This window comes from Trematosphaeria pertusa (genome assembly GCF_010094035.1).
Source record: "Trematosphaeria pertusa strain CBS 122368 unplaced genomic scaffold BU26scaffold_2, whole genome shotgun sequence".
NCBI classification, from domain to species: domain Eukaryota; kingdom Fungi; phylum Ascomycota; class Dothideomycetes; order Pleosporales; family Trematosphaeriaceae; genus Trematosphaeria; species Trematosphaeria pertusa.
Window position 1 is genome coordinate 2,837,859 of NW_022987213.1, and position 16,289 is coordinate 2,854,147.

The 16,289-nt window shown below is 53.2% G+C and overlaps 8 protein-coding genes across 8 annotated transcripts; 2 read left to right on the forward strand and 6 right to left on the reverse strand.

Moving 5' to 3' along the window:
• Positions 1-811: 811 nt before the first annotated feature.
• BU26DRAFT_559691 (uncharacterized protein) lies at positions 812-1,910 on the reverse strand (the record flags this gene model as incomplete). The annotated part of the gene is made up of 4 exons (XM_033832725.1): positions 812-939; positions 999-1,123; positions 1,178-1,579; positions 1,630-1,910. 4 exons carry the CDS (start codon positions 1,908-1,910, stop codon positions 812-814), a joined length of 936 nt encoding a protein of 311 aa, XP_033690069.1.
• A 744-nt stretch (positions 1,911-2,654) lies between these two features.
• BU26DRAFT_559692 (uncharacterized protein) lies at positions 2,655-5,164 on the reverse strand (the record flags this gene model as incomplete). The annotated part of the gene is made up of 2 exons (XM_033832726.1): positions 2,655-4,921; positions 4,975-5,164. 2 exons carry the CDS (start codon positions 5,162-5,164, stop codon positions 2,655-2,657), a joined length of 2,457 nt encoding a protein of 818 aa, XP_033690070.1.
• A 439-nt stretch (positions 5,165-5,603) lies between these two features.
• BU26DRAFT_559693 (uncharacterized protein) lies at positions 5,604-6,065 on the reverse strand (the record flags this gene model as incomplete). Its single annotated transcript, XM_033832727.1, has 1 exon — positions 5,604-6,065. The coding sequence occupies one exon, from the start codon at positions 6,063-6,065 to the stop codon at positions 5,604-5,606; it is 462 nt and encodes a 153-aa protein (XP_033690071.1).
• Positions 6,066-6,694: 629 nt separating this feature from the next.
• On the reverse strand, positions 6,695-7,104 carry BU26DRAFT_150506 (uncharacterized protein). Its single transcript, XM_033819975.1, has one exon. It carries the CDS (start codon positions 7,047-7,049, stop codon positions 6,834-6,836), a length of 216 nt encoding a protein of 71 aa, XP_033690072.1. The 5' UTR covers positions 7,050-7,104; the 3' UTR covers positions 6,695-6,833.
• An 8-nt stretch (positions 7,105-7,112) lies between these two features.
• Positions 7,113-7,985, reverse strand: BU26DRAFT_600649 (uncharacterized protein; the record flags this gene model as incomplete). The annotated part of the gene is made up of 3 exons (XM_033835185.1): positions 7,873-7,985; positions 7,388-7,819; positions 7,113-7,319 (listed from the first exon to the last, which is right to left on the reverse strand). The coding sequence occupies exons 2-3, from the start codon at positions 7,703-7,705 to the stop codon at positions 7,113-7,115; spliced, it is 525 nt and encodes a 174-aa protein (XP_033690073.1). The 5' UTR covers positions 7,706-7,819; positions 7,873-7,985.
• Positions 7,986-10,330: 2,345 nt separating this feature from the next.
• Positions 10,331-10,934, forward strand: BU26DRAFT_559695 (uncharacterized protein; the record flags this gene model as incomplete). Its single annotated transcript, XM_033832728.1, has 3 exons — positions 10,331-10,579; positions 10,636-10,853; positions 10,904-10,934. The coding sequence occupies 3 exons, from the start codon at positions 10,331-10,333 to the stop codon at positions 10,932-10,934; spliced, it is 498 nt and encodes a 165-aa protein (XP_033690074.1).
• A 439-nt stretch (positions 10,935-11,373) lies between these two features.
• Positions 11,374-12,410, forward strand: BU26DRAFT_547128 (6-phosphogluconate dehydrogenase C-terminal domain-like protein; the record flags this gene model as incomplete). The annotated part of the gene is made up of 1 exon (XM_033831871.1): positions 11,374-12,410. Exon 1 carries the CDS (start codon positions 11,421-11,423, stop codon positions 12,408-12,410), a length of 990 nt encoding a protein of 329 aa, XP_033690075.1. The 5' UTR covers positions 11,374-11,420.
• A 114-nt stretch (positions 12,411-12,524) lies between these two features.
• On the reverse strand, positions 12,525-16,222 carry BU26DRAFT_448292 (glycosyltransferase family 39 protein). The gene is made up of 6 exons (XM_033824678.1): positions 15,899-16,222; positions 15,505-15,849; positions 15,160-15,449; positions 14,823-15,106; positions 13,303-14,772; positions 12,525-13,250 (listed from the first exon to the last, which is right to left on the reverse strand). The coding sequence occupies exons 2-6, from the start codon at positions 15,774-15,776 to the stop codon at positions 12,675-12,677; spliced, it is 2,892 nt and encodes a 963-aa protein (XP_033690076.1). The 5' UTR covers positions 15,777-15,849; positions 15,899-16,222; the 3' UTR covers positions 12,525-12,674.
• Positions 16,223-16,289: the final 67 nt, after the last annotated feature.

Consider the following 16,289-nt stretch of genomic DNA (forward strand, 5'->3'; position numbering starts at 1 on the left):
TGTAGAAACCCAAACGCTGCAGATTCAAGGCAACCACGCCAAACTTAGAGCATTGGCTCATTTCTTCTTCTGAGCGCCAGGCACCTAAGATCGGATGTCTTGCATGGCCCTACTTACCCCAGATCTACGCCACGTGCGTATCCGTACAAAGGCATCCGCTGAACCCCGTATGACGTACCGCGAGGACTTGGGGTGTCCGCCCGGCTAACTTCCCCACGCGAGCACGCACGCGAGCATTGCAGAGCTCGGGAAAGCTTGACCTTCCACAGCCCCAAGTCTCGCAGGGGGCATGGGATAAGGTACGCAAATCTGGTGTACGCCGTCCCGCTGGTTTTCGGGAGCTACGATGTGCCCCTTTTCTCATACTCCGAAGCTTCTCTTTCGCAATCAATGTCGCCAGTCTTTTCTTGTCCGATGTTCCTCAATTCTCTACCTTTTCCTTTTGTGGGTTTCCTCCCAGAGTGCACACGATGATGAGACCCTTTACACCCAGCGTTCCCGACCGCCACTCCCGCTGAAGTGCTGAATCACGCGAGCCGTGCCGTCAGGTCTGCGGCAAAAGCTAGCGGGAACGCTCTAGTGGCTTTTTCGCAAATACCCCCTGACTGAAAAGGTATCATAGCCAAGGTGGGAATTTTCGCACGTCCAATTGTACTATATGGTATCACGTCGCTCGGCTTCAAAGTATTTGACATCCAGCAATCTAAGACCCAATCTGCTCCAAGCCCCAAAAGTCATAGCAAATGCCGCTAGGTGTGCAAGGACGTCACGATCAAGCTTTCAAAAGTCTTCTACAAGTCATGTCACCTCGTCACACCCAAACCCTCGTGCCATCGGCATAGTACTCACAGCCCGGCTTATGCATCGAATTACCCATATCCCTAATCGGCTTGTAAGGCGCCAAACACTGCCAGCAGAATTCGTATCTACATTTCGAACCTGTCAACCCACAGTCAGCATTCGCTCGATGCTCATCGCCGCCGCTGCCTGCCACTTACAAGTCATATGATCGCATCCACTGATCTTCTGTATATTCCACTTGCAGTGCGGGCACTGTTTCGCCAACTCCTTGATCAATTTCTTGCTCGCTTTTTCTTCTGCTTTCTTTATCTTGCCGTCGGTCCTGCGACTAGTATCAGCACCCTTATTCATGCCAACGCCATTGTTCCCAACGTACCTATAATCATACTCCGTACACGTCTCCCCCTTATGCCACATGATCCCATGCACCACGCAATGACTTGCCTTACAACTCACGCACTTGAATCTCGGTGTCCCACTCCCCTCATCATGCACCTGCCCACTCTTACACCCTTTCGCAATACACCATCGAAACCCCGGGATGGCTTCCAGCGCCGCCCTGGTAGCCAAACGATCGTACCGCCGGAAGATCTCTGGCGGAGCGAACTCGCGAATGTCGTCGTATTGCATGCGCAGCCCGCATTCCGGGCAGTTGATCTGGTCCCAGAGCTTGGTTTTGAACGACGACTGGATCCATTTGCGGAGGCAGCGGCGGCAGGTGTTAACATCGTGGGTGCAGTGTGCTGTTTGGGCGCGCTTGGGGAAGTGGCGGAGTGATCTAGAGTCGGTGCAGATCATGCAGTCTTTCGTTGGTGGTTTCTCTCTGACCTCAATGATCGCACTTTTACCCTTACGATGCCTTCCGTGAGGCTGCGAGGCTGGCTGCGGCTCAGCATGCAAGCGAGAGCGTGACCGTGTGTTTCGTTCCGGAGAAGCCTTTGGTCGGTGATGGTGACGCACTTCAGCCTTGCGGTGGTTCCGGTGAGGACGAGCATCAGCCTGAGGCTCGCGACTTCGGCTTCGACTTCGGCTCCGATCGGGTCGTACTTGGTGGCATTTCCGGTTCTTCCGGTCAGTGCCCCAGGCGGCGGCAGCGGCGTCACGAGCATTGCCGTCAGTCTCCCTCAGGGGGCTTGTTCTCCTTCGTCGCTGGTGCGTAGATGTTTCTCTAGTGGTGGATGGAGTGCGGAGCGTGGATTTCAGAGGAGGGTGAGCGCTATCGACTTTTGCTTTGGCGAGATTGCGTTTCGAGCGGCTGGCTTGACTTCTTGTTGATCGTGTATGGTGGGCTTCCTCTGCCGACTCCGTTGCGAGGGATTGGCCCATCGTAATGAGAGGATGGTGTAATTGATACAAAAAGATGTGAGAGTATGCGCTGCCTTTGATACAGGAATATACGTGGCGATTACAACAAATTTCGGGAGGGGTAGCTTCAACGATCGGATGATAAGCTCATGCTTGGCCCACGCCCTCGAATGTGAGGAGACGGGGGCGAAGTGCAGCTCAAGAAGGAATAGATTGACTGAGGAATGTGGAAAATACGATACTCAAACAATTTGCAGTCCCTTCGCGGTAACGCCCTGAACGAGCGTGATGTTGATGATGTTGAAGCCTGCGCCGAGCTCGAGGTGGGGCTTCACCGGTGACCGTGATGTTCTTCGGAACCACTTCATTGGCTACCTGACGAAGGACGCATTGCAGCGCAGCAGGAATGACTGTAGCCTAGCAGGCAAGTCCTGCCACAGGGCAGAAGTAGCAAGGCTGAGATTGATACCCTCTCCCGATTTATGAGTATCGCAGATGTTGCTGTACACCATGCTGGGAGAAGTCCATTCCCCTAGATAAGGCAACTATCATCGATAGAGCCAGCCAGACTCAAATCTGTTCCCATAGAAATCGAGACTGCCAGCGTCAGGATCAACAGGCTTCCTTACCACTGTAATGTCTCCAGGCCAATAGCCCTCCACAGAAGGGTCTGGATCGCCCAACTGCAATGCTACGGTGTAGGCAGCCTTCCTGTCTTTCCGAAATCTTCCAATCTCAGCCACTACATCTAGCACGGGTGCGAAGCCATTTTCCGGTTGACGAGGCTTCGGAGGGGGGGCGGGCCTGTTCGGAGCTAACATCAACCCATCCATAGCCGCAAGCGGCAGACGACTACCAGGCTCATCGTTCGGTAAACCACATTCCTCATCGCCAAAGAAAGAGAAATCATGGGTTGCTGCTTCCCAAAAAGCTTCTGAGTCTTGATCTTCAGTCGATGATTTCGTTGGATATGCACGCCAGCTTGTCGAAATTTTTTTAGGCGCTGCTTGGGGTGGCGCCATCTCGAGCACTACGCGCCGTAATGCAAAGAGGCTCCTTGCGTACTCGCGTTCCGCGAGTTTTCGACTCCTTCCTGGCGGAAGCATATACGTGTGCCTCGCTCTCAACTTTGCGATCTCCACTTCCTCTGCGCAGTCCTTGATGAACTGGATCAAGCAGTCGATCACTTTCTGATCGTCTGTCTTTGTCGGTACGTCAGTCAGAACCAGTGTGTGGAGCTTGGGAAGCATTCCCGGGTGAAGTCGGTTCTCCTGCGACTGCCGTAAATCCAAACGTGCCCTTCTATCTTCGACGTAGGAAGTAGAATTATGCCGCGATCTTAGCGTGCCTTGTCCCACGTCGTCTATTGGAGAGAGTTGTACTCTATCTTCGAACAAGGGAGCGACTGGCGAGAGGCCTCCACTTGCATCCAAGACTGGACTTAGCGGAGAGAGCGGAGAATCCGCGAGTCTGACCGGTTCAGGGGCGTACGCAGCTCCCCGTTTGATCTCTGGCACCTCCGGGGTCACCTTTATGGTCGGACCCCGTTCGGGCGTCTTGGAAATGACGTTGCCGCCGTCGGCGGACTGGATTCCACTTCTTTGGGTATTATCTGCCGTTGGTAAAGCGGCGAGGAGCTCTGTGGGTTGCACAGAGTCTCCCGGGAGCTCATAAACGCCCGTGTCTCTGGAATCGAGTTCGGACTGGGGCGGCTCCACATTCTCAAGCTCATGGGCGTCTGAGGGAGCGTAGACAGCGAGGTCTCCGTCCAACTCCGCTCGAGGAGATGCAGCAGACTCGATGGGAGCGTCTTCCGTAATGACCCTGTGATTCACCCTCAGATAGGCCAGTCTCCCTGCCGCACATTCCGCGAGAACCGGGGTGAGCTTCTCAACACCAGGTATGCGTAAATCGTCCTGACCCTCCTCTGAAAATGAGTGACGTGGATTCCTTACGACGACCGGTAGCGTGCCAATGTCCAAGACTTGCAATCGCTTCGATCGCAATAACCCCGATACGCCTTCCACGGTCATCCCATTGTTCGACAGATATAGGTGCGTGATTCCCACATCTCTGACCTCTTCAATCGCAAGGCTACCGACGAAGCCCTGTGTGAGCTTCTTCCTTAGGTGGCCATCCAGATCTTCAATCGCGTAATCGTGAATCTCTCCTGCGGGCCGGGTATGCTCCACAGGGGGAAGAGGCGATCTCGTTGCATGGGTCTCGTAACTCGTTTCTTTCAAACAGTACTCCAGAAGAAGCCGGGCGCTACCATCGCTGAGCTGGTTGTCGCTTACGTCAAGACTCCTCACTCGAGTGCCTATAGCGGGTGCAACGATCGAAAAGTCGGCGTCCTTTAAGCTCAACCCCTTCAGCTTCAATACCCGTAGATTCCGTAGGTACTTGAGTTTGATGAGTACGGATTCATCTTTTGCTGCAGATGTCCTGGATAAATCAAGAGAGACCAGATCCGGAAAATGCGACAAAGCCTCGGCAAGACCGGTTGATGTCGCATTTGCGCAGGCCGATGCATCAAGCAGGCGCAATCCGTATACGGGGAATGCGTTAGGATGGGTTTGTCTCCACCATAAGCTCGAATGTCGTAATGTCAGGAGTGCTCCGTGGTCGAAGAAAGGAAGTCCATTGACAATCAAACATTGCAGTCGCGGAAGACGTTCAAGGCAGTCGCGTAACCACTCGGAATGCGGGCCACCATAGATTTCGGCGTGCGCGGGGGGAAGGTGGAGCGTATGCGTCAATTCCCGTACGCATAGCCTTGACCAGTATAATGTGCGTTTAAATCGTGTCAAAGCAACTACTATACATCAGTTTCATTTAGGGTCCTTTAACTATGGGGACACTACATACCATATACTGTGTCATTTTGCACTCCAAAATGCGATGCAGGGTTACCCCATAGCTGCGGTGTAAAGATTTCGTGCCATCTTTGGCACACAAGAGCCGCCGAACACAGGTCATCCGAGGGGAGATAACGCGCAACTAGCTCCCATGGATCCTGCTTGATGACGCTTTCGTACGAAGGCAAAAGGTCGTCCATTTGACCGCCTGTGGAGGAAGCTCGGCGATGGCAAGAACTCTATCATCCAAAATCGAGCGAGAGTGAGAAGAGAAATGCTTCAAAAGGATTGCGGAAGCGCATTCCGTATGATGGCGAAGTAAAGTAAGGCTGAATTCGAAGCGTGGCGGAGCACAGCGTCGCCTGACACTCTGAGTGGTGAGCCGCTCGATGAGCTCAGCCAAGCCCGCTTAGCCGAGGTCACGTGCAGGTTTTTTTCCCTTTCAAGTAGGGACTGATGGCGAAATGATCAAGAAAATTATCCTCAGTTCCAGAGATATTCTGGGGAAAATGAGAGAAAGAGGCTATGTAATAAGAATTGAAATGCCAACAAAAAGTGAAGAGGAAGAAAACCTCTTGGACGAGAAACACTGCTTGTAAAGAAAACCAAACGAATGCACGGCGCGTCTTCATACTCCCTCTACGCGCCTCCACGCAAATACGAACACTTCCAGCTCTCTGCCTCATTATCCATGATGGCCCCTCCAGTACTCAAATCCGCACTGCCCGGGTAAGCCAACGTCTTACTCTTCCCCACACACCCCTGATCTGCAAAAAGGGTACAATTGAAGTTGAAGAACACATTCTCCGCCTTATCAGGCCCGAATGAAGAAATAGTGTTCGTCCAGTCGTCGACGAAGTTCCAGCACTCGTCGATGGCGGACTTGAAGTATGCGCATTGGCCGGCCCAGTTCTTTTCTTTGCACATGTATATGCTACCGATGTTGGGGGCGAGGTCGGGAGCGTCGCGCTTTGGGAGGATGGGAGTAATGGGAGAGCCGATAGCGGAGATGTCGACGGGTGAGAGGGGTGCCGGGTTTGCAGCGATGAGAGCCGCGCCCGAAAGGGCAAGGAGGAAGTGTTGAATGCTAGAATACACCATGAAGTCGGTTTGTGATGCTGTACAAATTTTCATAGAGTATTTGAGAATCGCTTTAGTATGTAGCTGATCTGGTGGAGGGGTATATGAGGAACTGGCCTTGAATAAAGACAAACGCCGTTGTAGCGAGCACCTTCTTTGTCCTTGAGGACAATTAGAAGTAGATATGCGAGGGAAGTGGATGGCGACAAAGGAAGGAGAGAGACTATTGGAACTGGGCACAAAGAAACGGCAAAGGCCAAAGCCACCCTGACCGACCCTGATGAACGATGTTATATTTGACCGCGAAGTGCCTCCCGTCGAAGTTGTATCTGAAATCAACACCGTAAAAGCCAGCAGGTGTTCACCCACAACACAAGGCCATCTTCCCTCTCCGGATGGGGACGCCCGTATGTATCAACGCCCGTTCAATTTTGTAAGCTCGTTAACTCATGCCCTTGTACGTATGATGCTCGTTCTGGTGAAGCCTACCCTGGACGGGAAAGAAATTTAGCCCGTACCAAAGGAGGAACCGGGGGAAAAGTTCAATCTTAATCCCTCATCGAGGCTCACAGACCGCGTCTGCATCTCGGGTACTCACAGAGCCTAACCGCAAGTCCTCCTCTGAAGTCGGCGTTTTACTACGACTATTCAGGTCTGAGACGGTGGCCCATTCTGGCGCCAGGAAGTTCTGCGATCGCGTTCACTGGAAACGTCCCCGCTGTCAAGAATGGCATCTTGGTTGCCAATGCTTGGGATACCGGATGATCTGTCCGCTCTCTCGATATCCTCCTATGGCTTTAGCTCATAGGTTTGTCTCGGGTGTTGTTCTTCCTCAAGCAACGCTTTGATTGGCTCAGAGCCTCGCCGCGGATTCAGCGCAGAACTGGTTTGGCCGCTCTTACTCCCTTGTAGAGTGGTAACTGACGGAGTGATCTTTGACCTTTTTGATGGATATTTTCCGGAGCTAGGTACCATGGTCGAGAAGTGGTTGGTTATAGCAGACATGCTTAAGGGGAGATTTGCGAGTAGGGGACGAAGGACTGGCGCCGAGGCGCAGATCTGACCTAATCAGCGTCCGGAAAGCGCAAGTGAACAAGCAAAGGTAAGCACATACCACCCCAAGTCAATCTCGATAGCAGCTGCTATCCACAGAGGATATGCATACCAAGTCTGGTCATATTCCAGCACCAAGCTCTTGTAGATATACCACGTGCGTACTATTCCGGCGATGGTGACTATAAATCCGAGACTGAACAGTATGACAACGGCTATGCGCTGTCTACGCGGCATTTAGAGCTATTATGAGTATTAGCTACTGCCACTCATAATTTCGCGATACTGACCTTGGCGACCATGGGTATTGGAGTCACAGTGCGAAGAAAGTCCGCGATGCAGTTGATTATTCCCGATACCAAAGTGACCGTACCTTCATTGAAGCAAGAGCCCTCGGGTGCTCCAAACGTCCAATAATTTCGCACCGGAATGCATTGGAAGATGGAAAGGAAGATGAATATGAATATGGCTACGGAATAGATAACATTGGCGTGTACTGCCCAACGGAAAACGCGCTTGTCAGAATCTTGGACGAGTCGGTAGTAAAAGCAGAGGACAGATAATCGCGTGAACGTAGCCACAGCTGTAAAGATGATTTTGGCAGCCATTGCGATTTTCGAGGTTGTCACCAGCTTTGTGAATGGAATATCATAAACGTGGCGATCCCAGCCGTATTCTTGATTCGCGAGCAATACGCATATGATAAAACCGATCGTGGAGAGCTTTAGGATGATTAGCAGAGAGCGCAGGTGCTTTCTCCCAAAGACATGCTTACCAGTGCAAGGACAATAAAGGCATCGTCCGATTCAAACCACCTCTTGACCTAGGTTCTGGCATACAGCCTAAGCCCTACAACGATGGCAACGAGGATTATGAAAACGCACTTGACGATTAGGAGTGCGTTCCCTCTGGTGACCGGCTCCGTGTAATTGAGTGTCAGCCACGACAAGATAACCTCAGGAGGTATGCTTCGCATCCTAGAGATGTTGACGTTCGACTAGGATAAACGACAGAACGAGGCATGCAAGCGATCGTGTAGAGAGTTGCAGGGAGGGAAAGTGGAAGGAGGAAAGGACGCCGGAGGCTAGGCTGAAGCGCGGCGAGCTCATTTTGAGATTGCATCCAGCTAGCAGTTCAAGCAGTGGGGTGAGCGGGACGGCCTGTATTCCAACGATACGCTAATGGTGGTGGTGCGCCACAAATCAGATTCCGACAGCGTTCCCTTGTGAATCGCATCGTGTTCCACAAAGAGGTCTTACCTTGCGGTAGTGAACTAGAAAAGGTCCGGCTTACATATGGCTCAGCCAGTTGAAGTTCGTCCGACAATGGAAGGCTCATTTCATGTACAGTAAATCCCCTACGAGGTCATGGCCTCGCTCGAGCTCTTTCTTGGAAGCGGCATGCCGTCCCGCGCGTGTTGGCGGAATTCCGTGATGGCCTCCACGTGGGGTGTTATCTAAGCCACAAGCATGTCAAAAGATACGCCGGAGACGTTGCTCAATGGTGAGACTGTCGAGCTCATAGATGTTTCGCTTGAATCATGGAAGGTTCAGGCCTGCTGGCTCAAGGGAAGGTGTAAGCTGGCGTGAATCCTGCCCACCGTACTGTGTAAACAGCCATGGCTACCATGGCTTGTCATCAACGTCCGACAGTTGACGTAGCGCAGTATTGGCTCGCTCACAAGCCTTGAAGATGTATCGTGAAGAGGGGTTGAAGCATTGTGGGACGAGTCAATCCGATTAAGTTTGGGCCGTGCAATCCCGGCAGCGATCCTCATAGGGCACGCCCAACCTATCCTAGGGATAGCAAAGTCGTTTTGTCCCTCTAGTCGGGTTGGACGGTTGGGAGCTTGCGGAGTCCTTGCTTCCTCATCTCGAAACCCGGGTCAGCATCCGTCGCAGGGGCTCCTTGTCTGCGATAAAATGGAGCGAAGAAGAGGGGAATAGACTGAGTCAACAAGCAGGGCCTCCCACGTCATTTTTGACACAACAAACACTACTGTGTATTTGATCACGCCTCGACATCCAGTAATTGACCGCCCTGAAGTATTTCCGAAACGCCTTGTCGCTTCTGTCTCGTTGCGGCTTCCGGGAAAGCCGGAGTTCTACGCCTCCATGCGGCCGAGTGACGAAAAGTGTCCACAATATTATTTAATACGACATATGTAGGTATCGTGAACAGAATCCAATACACCAATTTCAGGTCTTTACCCACTGAAGGACACTCCCTGATGACTTTTCTGTGACACGTTCAGGATTCCCGGACCTAGGTGAAAGGCAAGGGCGGCACTCATAGTATCACAGCTGATCCGGATCCCGCAAAGCATCTCTCTTCGCCCTACATGTAGCCTCTATCCAACGATTGCAACTCATGGAGCACCCAGATGTGCCGAGAAGGGTGGTCTGACCAATTCACTGGCCAAGCCACACTGTGGCGTACGCGACAGGGATCATCTCGCGCTAAAGCACGGAAATTGTCCGACAACCGGTTCTGACGTCTTTTCCACACTGCATCTTTCCTCAGCTCTGGCCAACTTGCTGCTGCCACGACAATCGGCTATTTGGCACTCGTCACCGCCAATTCGCTGGCAACTGAGTATCATATCTTCTTTAGGCCGCGATCACGAGAACACCCTGCTACCCCACCCCGCAAACTCTCGTCTACCTTCGCCCATTCCTGGACCGCATCTCACGATGTTCGTTGGAGCAATGCGCGCATCATTCCATGTGATTGGCCATTCTAGGGGCGTTGTAAATGCCCGTGACAGCCTGCTGGCTGAATAAACCTTACTATCATGGTTTCCTTGTTTCAGCAAGGGGATCCCAAGGCGCGTGATATCATTCCACAACGCGAACGAATCACTTGCGGCCCGATGAGCGACCGAGAAGCTTCAGTCCAGTAATATCAGGATCCCGAGTGGGCATCAGGTGCTGGGCCACATCAGCCTGGGATGGCGCTGTGACGAATACAAATACGTGGCTCGCAGCGAGATCGCTCGTCGCCCTCAAGCTTAAGTACAACTCTCTTTCTGCTTCTGTTCCTCCATACCCGTCGACGCTTAATTGCTAAAGCACCAGAAAGTCCTTTCTGTTTTGTTTTGCTCAGCTGAGACTTCCGTTTGCGGTCGTTAGCATAATCCATTGTTACCCAGACCCTACAACAACGACAGCCTCGCGCAACCTCCTCCACATTCCACTCCACCTTCTGAAAAGATCAATAGTCAATTCGGCAAGATGATTGTCTCGCGCATGGTCTCCCTCTTCCTCCGCTTCGCCCAGTTTGTCTGCTCGGCAATCGTTCTGGGCCTCGTTGCCTACTTCCTCCATCAGCGCGACAAATATGGTGTTGGTCCTCTCGGCAGATCAATCTATACAGAAATCGTCGCAGCACTCTCCGTCATATTCTCGCTGATCTGGATGATCCCAACGACGTCGTCCATCATCAATTATGCAACTGACCTCTTCTTCTCCGCTGCTTGGTTTGTATGTATACACCGATTATTTGACAATATTGACACAATGCTGACTGTTCTACAAAGGCTGCATTCGGTGCCCTCGTCGATTGGTATTACGACGTCAACTGCGGCTCCATCTGGCACTGGGGAGGCATCAGGTTTCGCGGCGGAAACTACTGCAGCAAATGGAACGCCGCACAGGCCTTCTCTTTCCTTGCCGCCATCTTCTGGTTTGCGAGTTTCCTTCTTGGGATCATCGTGTACCACAAGCTTTCGCGCCCTGTGGCTACCGATGGCACTCAGTAAGTCCTTCTCTGTGTTCGGACCATGCGCAATATGCTGACAAAAGTAGTGGTAGGCGCTGGCGCCGTTCCCACGTCTAAGGGACTTTAGGACGGCTAGGACATGACCGCAGTCGAATAGGGCAATGGACGACTGCGAAGAATCACGGACTCTGGAGGGCTCTTGGATACTTCAGGTTGGCGCTTTTGGGCCTTGGTTCGACAAATTGATACCCTCTGGCGAATGTTTCTTTGGTTTTTGAGACTGGGGATGGATGTCGTAATGGATGATGATTTCATTTTATCGGAGTTTTCAGGTTTAACGCTTCACGGCACCGTCAAGGGCGACAGATAAACTTAACAATATATTAGCTCAACAGCTATGACAATTGATTATTAAACTTTTGCCTCTGTGAACGCGTATTCCACTTCAGTCCCCGCATTCTGATCCCCACCGTCGGCATTTGCTCCCCAAACACCGACTTCACCCCTCATCCGGCCACCTCCGTCGCTGCATTACTAATAAACCACGTACTTGAATCCTCTCTACATCTTCCCAATTCACGTTACACTAAAACACGACATATCATGGCTCCCCTCGCCTCGATCGGCATTCTCTCCATTGGCCAAATGGGCCTCGGCATCGCGCGCCTCCTCGTCGCACATAACTACCGCGTCCTCACAAACGTCAGCAACCGCAGCCAATCCACGCAAGAGCGCGCAAAATCCGCGTCCCTGGTCCTAGTACCCACGGACGCTGACCTAGTCCAAGAGAGTGATTATATCCTAAGTATTGTACCTCCAAGAGATGCCGTCGCGACTGCGAAGAGGATCGTAGATGCGTGTAGGGAAGCAGAGGGGTTAAGAGCAGGAAAGAAAGAGCCGCTGTATTATCTCGATCTGAACGCTGTATCTCCGTCTACCGCTAGGAGCATTGATGAGCTCTTCAGAAGCAGCGCGCCGAGCGTACGCTTCATCGACGGCGGCATAATCGGCGGGCCACCCACTCCCTCCTCTTCCACCAACTCCTCAGAATGGACGCGCCCGGGCATCCCCCTCTCTGGCTCCCATTCCCTCGACGGGGCTCCCATCTCAGGTGCCCACCTCGCCGAAACGCTCAACACGCGCTATCTGGATGCCAACATCGGCAGCGCCTCGGGTTTGAAGTGCACCTTCGCCGCCCTCAGCAAAGGCTTCACAGCCCTCGCCCTGCAATCTTTCACTACAGCTACTAATCTGGGCGTCCTCCCGCACCTGCAGCACTACCTGGGCATCTACAATCCTAGCGTTGCCGCCCGCGCTGAGAAAAGCATCATCGGCTGCACGGGGAAAGCGTATCGTTGGGTAGAGGAGATGCATCAGATTGGGGAGTGCTTTGCGGAGGAGGGCGGATGGAGGGAGCAGGCGAAGGTGTTTAGGGAGATTGCGGGCGTGTATGAAGGGCTGGCGAAGGTGGTGGAGAGGAGAGGGACGGAGGGGATGCGGGACGCGGAAGGGGTTGTAGGGGCGTTAGGGGAGGGTTTGAAAGGGAGGGAGAGGAGGGTGAGTGTGGAGAAGTTGGAGCAGGATGATCGGTGAGCAAGTGGGTCTTTGAGAGTTAGATATGTATTCAGAATACATGCATGCAGCTAACCAACCTATTCCCACCGGATTTCCCTAGGCCCAAAACCTAGAGCGCAACCGCTCCAAAAGCTCCAAGATATCCCTATGGTACAAAAGAAGAAGACGCACAAAGGAGAATGAGAATGCTAACCCATCTTTTTCCGAGTTTCATAGCAAGAGGCGAAGTCAAGTCATTATAGCCTCTATGCTAGCGTGCTAACCCCTGAACAGACAATCCATTTACTCCTTCGTTGCGGCTTGCGCCTCGGAAGCAGGCTTGGGATTCTTCGCCTGCCCTTCCACGCTCTTCTCCTTCCTCTGGTCCTCGGCAGCCTCAACGGTAGGCGGCGCCTCACTGGCTTCTGCCTCGCCCTTCTCCAGTGTCTCCTTGTGCGGGCCCTCGGCGTCAGGATGCGGTGGCGCAACACCCTGGGGTGCGTCGCCGTCCACATCCCTCGCATTCACAAGCGCTTCATGGATCTCGTTGCCCTGGGCGTCTACGATGCGCGTCCGCGTCTCATAGCGCGTTTTGAAACTTACTTTTCCGGCGAGTGCTGCCACCTCTTCGTCGTTGAGCACGCGGCCGTTCTCGTCGCGGAACTCGATGCGCTCCTCTTTGGAGAGGATGGGAAGCTCTTTTGGAGCGCCCTGTGGAGGAGGGGATACCGCGGGCTTCTCTGATACCACCCCTTCCGGCTTTTTTTCGTCCTTGGGTTGCTCTTGTTGGACCGGAGGTTCGGCGGGAGGAGGTGGCGGTGCTGCTGATGAGGGAGCTGAGATGGAGGGGACGACTGTCTGGGAGTTATACTGGTCATACTGTGAACCATTAGCTGATGTTCGATTTGAGATGTCCTTCTCATTAACTTACTGAGGTGAGGAAGTTGTTGCAGTCCCAATCCCAGGTGCCAAACAGTTTGACACTGTTGCACTGATCCCGGGTCCAGGGATTTCCGTAAACAAGAGGGGAATAGACGGTGAAGACAGTGATGGCGACAGCCAAGAACGCAACGGCAGCTGCCTGGCCAATGGCGGGATACTGCTTAAGACCAAGACCACCGAATCGATACGCCACGAAGTCGTACATCTGGCAGAGAGCGAGGATTGCAAAGTACAGGGCTGGGAGGTAGTGATGAAGGAACAGTTGGCGTGCCATCAGGTAGAAGGGGAAGTAGTGGAAGGCCCATCCGAGGATGGACATGCCAACTTCATAGTCGAAGCGCTTGAACGTGACATTGGAGTAGTCACGGTATCCGCGCTGCCACCGGAGTACCGCAAGACCTTTGATAGCGATATAGAGGCCAATGAGGGCGGTGGTGCTCCACCATATAACGGGATTACCGAGGAGGTAGATCTGGCGGTTGTGCTTCCCCCAGAAGTTGATGCCGCGGCGGAGAACTGGCCACGAAGGCGGCCTTGAGTCCCACGCATGAGACTCCACGAGACCAGCGTTCGTTTTCCACATAACCTTCTGGAGCTCCCAGAATTTACCAAAGAAGCCTGGGTTGCGGTAGTTGACCTTTTCTACATTGGCTTGGCTGCTCATCAAGGGATGAACATTGCCCTCGATGTACCAAATGCTGTTCGGCAGAGTGCCTCCGCGAGCGCAGGTCACTTCCTGCTGTTCGAAGGCCCAATCTGGAAGCTTAACTTTGTGGGAAAAGAGTACACAACCGGTCATCAGGTGGACAAGCCTGAACTTGGTTTGGATGGTCCTCAGACGCTTCTTTGCTTCAGCACCGTCGGACATGCTCTTAATGATTTCAACGCGGAAGAAATCATTGGCATCGCCCTCAAAACCTTCATAACCGTACGCGGACACTTCGTTCTGCCAATCTGCCTCCGTGACAGGTGGTCGTTGGTCATGCGAATGGAGGCGACGATCGGTAGTGATATGATACAGTCGGATTACGGCGCCATCCTCGATGTTGATCGGGCCCATATTATCCCAAGCCTTTGGGCCTTCAGGCTTCGGACCATCAAGAACTTCGGGGAGAGTTTGGTTCTCGAGGATCCAGATATTGTTCTCATCTTTGTGCGGGTACAGCGTAATCTGCTGCTGCTTGCTACCGGTCGGATACATGTGGCTGTGAGAGTGGAGATAACCACCCTGGGTGTTCCAGTGACGGATTGATACACGGCTGCCAAAGGCGACATCGGCTGGCACGTCCTGCATTCCCTTGGAATTCAATGTAGCCTGAAACTCTGAGGACATGAAGCCATCTCCATCGCCGGGATTGACGAGGCAAGTGAAGTGGATCGCGAACATGGCCATGTAGAAGGTTAACGGGATTACGACCAAGCAGAAGAGGCGGGCGAAAAAGTGCTTGAACCAAAGTCGCTACACGTAACTTAGCAGCCGCGTCATGGAGATGTTTGAAGCGCACTTACCGGAGTGACGCTCCTCGTATCCCCAAGGAGAACCCACAATTGCAAAAGAGTCAAGCTTCCAACCCACGCGATTGTGAACAATCCAACCCACTTGACGCTAAAGGTGGCTCCAAGACTGACGCCAGTCGCTGCCAGCCAGAACCACCAGGATGGCTGGAATGCCTTCGACGGGCCCTGCTCATGCTGGTTCATGAAGCTTGTCCATGACAGGGCAGTCATTGCGGTAAAGAGGACGAGAGGGGAATCGAGAAGGATAAGACGCGACTGAGTGGTGAGCGCGTTGTCTGCGAAGCATTAGCGTCACGCCTTCAGTTCACGGTACGATTGGAGTTCGCACCAAATATGACGAGGCCGGCTCCAAGAGCAGCCGTGGTCGTTCGACAGCCCGTGGCCTTAAGAGTCAGGAACATGGTTGGAATGCTAAGAACACCGCAGATTGCGGGCAACAGGCGCATGGCGACATAAGGAACGCCCGGTTCGAGGTAGTCCTTTCCGATGTCCTTGAAGTCGAAGTTCCCGTCGAATCCGGCCAGCCATCCCGCCAACGTAATCAAAAGCTTCGCTAGCGGTGGGTGGACATCCATGAAGAATTTGCCTTTGATGTATTTAGACGCGAATCCACCAAAACTAGAGCGCACCGTTAGCTCTTGCTCCTCAACAGCCTCGGATTGCGCAAACGTACTGGACCTCGTCGAACACGACACTGCTGGGCTGGTAGATCCTGAACAGACGCACCACCGACGCGACCAGGATCAGCAGGCCCAGCAGCTGCCAGTCGGAGCCGGGCAGATTGAAAATGTCATGATCCATCACCCCCTCCGATGCGTAGCTGGGAACCTTCTGCGCGTGCTGCTGGCGCCCGCTCGGTGCTGGAGATCGCGAGGGGGACTTTCCGGGTCGGCGCGTGTCGGCCTTTTGTGCCAGATGGGAGCTTGCTGCCGTCCGGTTCGCCATGGCGGCGGCGTGAGAAAAGGGTGGTGCGAATCGATCAGGCCGAGCTGGGAGCTATTACGAACGCTAAGGACAACTGCTACGCGGTCAGCGGGAGATGGAAGAGGGGAATTTCCGATACCCACAGTTGTTGTTAACGAGAGTATGAAGAGAAGCCCAGCAATTGACGGAGAAGTGGGCGTCGTGGAGGTTTGGCGGTTAGGGGCCGAGAGAGAGAGAGAGTACGCAAGGCGTAGTGCACCCTGGTCAGAAAGTGCAAGGTGTCTTCGCGACTTTAGCGGGCCAAGCAAGGAGCTGAAGCTTCAAAAATAGGTCAGCCCACAGGATTGCTCCCCGGTGAAAGGAAACAGCAATTCTGAGCCGTGTGCGTGCATTAGTCGTGCGCCTGGGACGTAAGGCACCGGGAATTAATTTGATACCCGCAGCGACAAGAAGCGCGAATTGCCCAGCCGCCCGCGGGTCGCTTGATTGAGACGTATATGCTAAGCCTTTCACGTGGTGGAGTAGCCCGGAGAA

Coding starts and splice junctions, on each gene's coding strand:
- BU26DRAFT_150506 (XM_033819975.1), bottom strand. CDS start 7,049: ATGTCTGCTATAACCAACCACTTCTCGACCATGGTACCTAGCTCCGGA.
- BU26DRAFT_448292 (XM_033824678.1), bottom strand. CDS start 15,776: ATGGCGAACCGGACGGCAGCAAGCTCCCATCTGGCACAAAAGGCCGAC. Junction 15,450..15,504: donor GTCGTGTTCGACGAGGTCCA/GTACGTTTGCGC, acceptor GGTGCGCTCTAG/TTTTGGTGGATTCGCGTCTA. Junction 14,773..14,822: donor ATACGAGGAGCGTCACTCCG/GTAAGTGCGCTT, acceptor AGTTACGTGTAG/CGACTTTGGTTCAAGCACTT.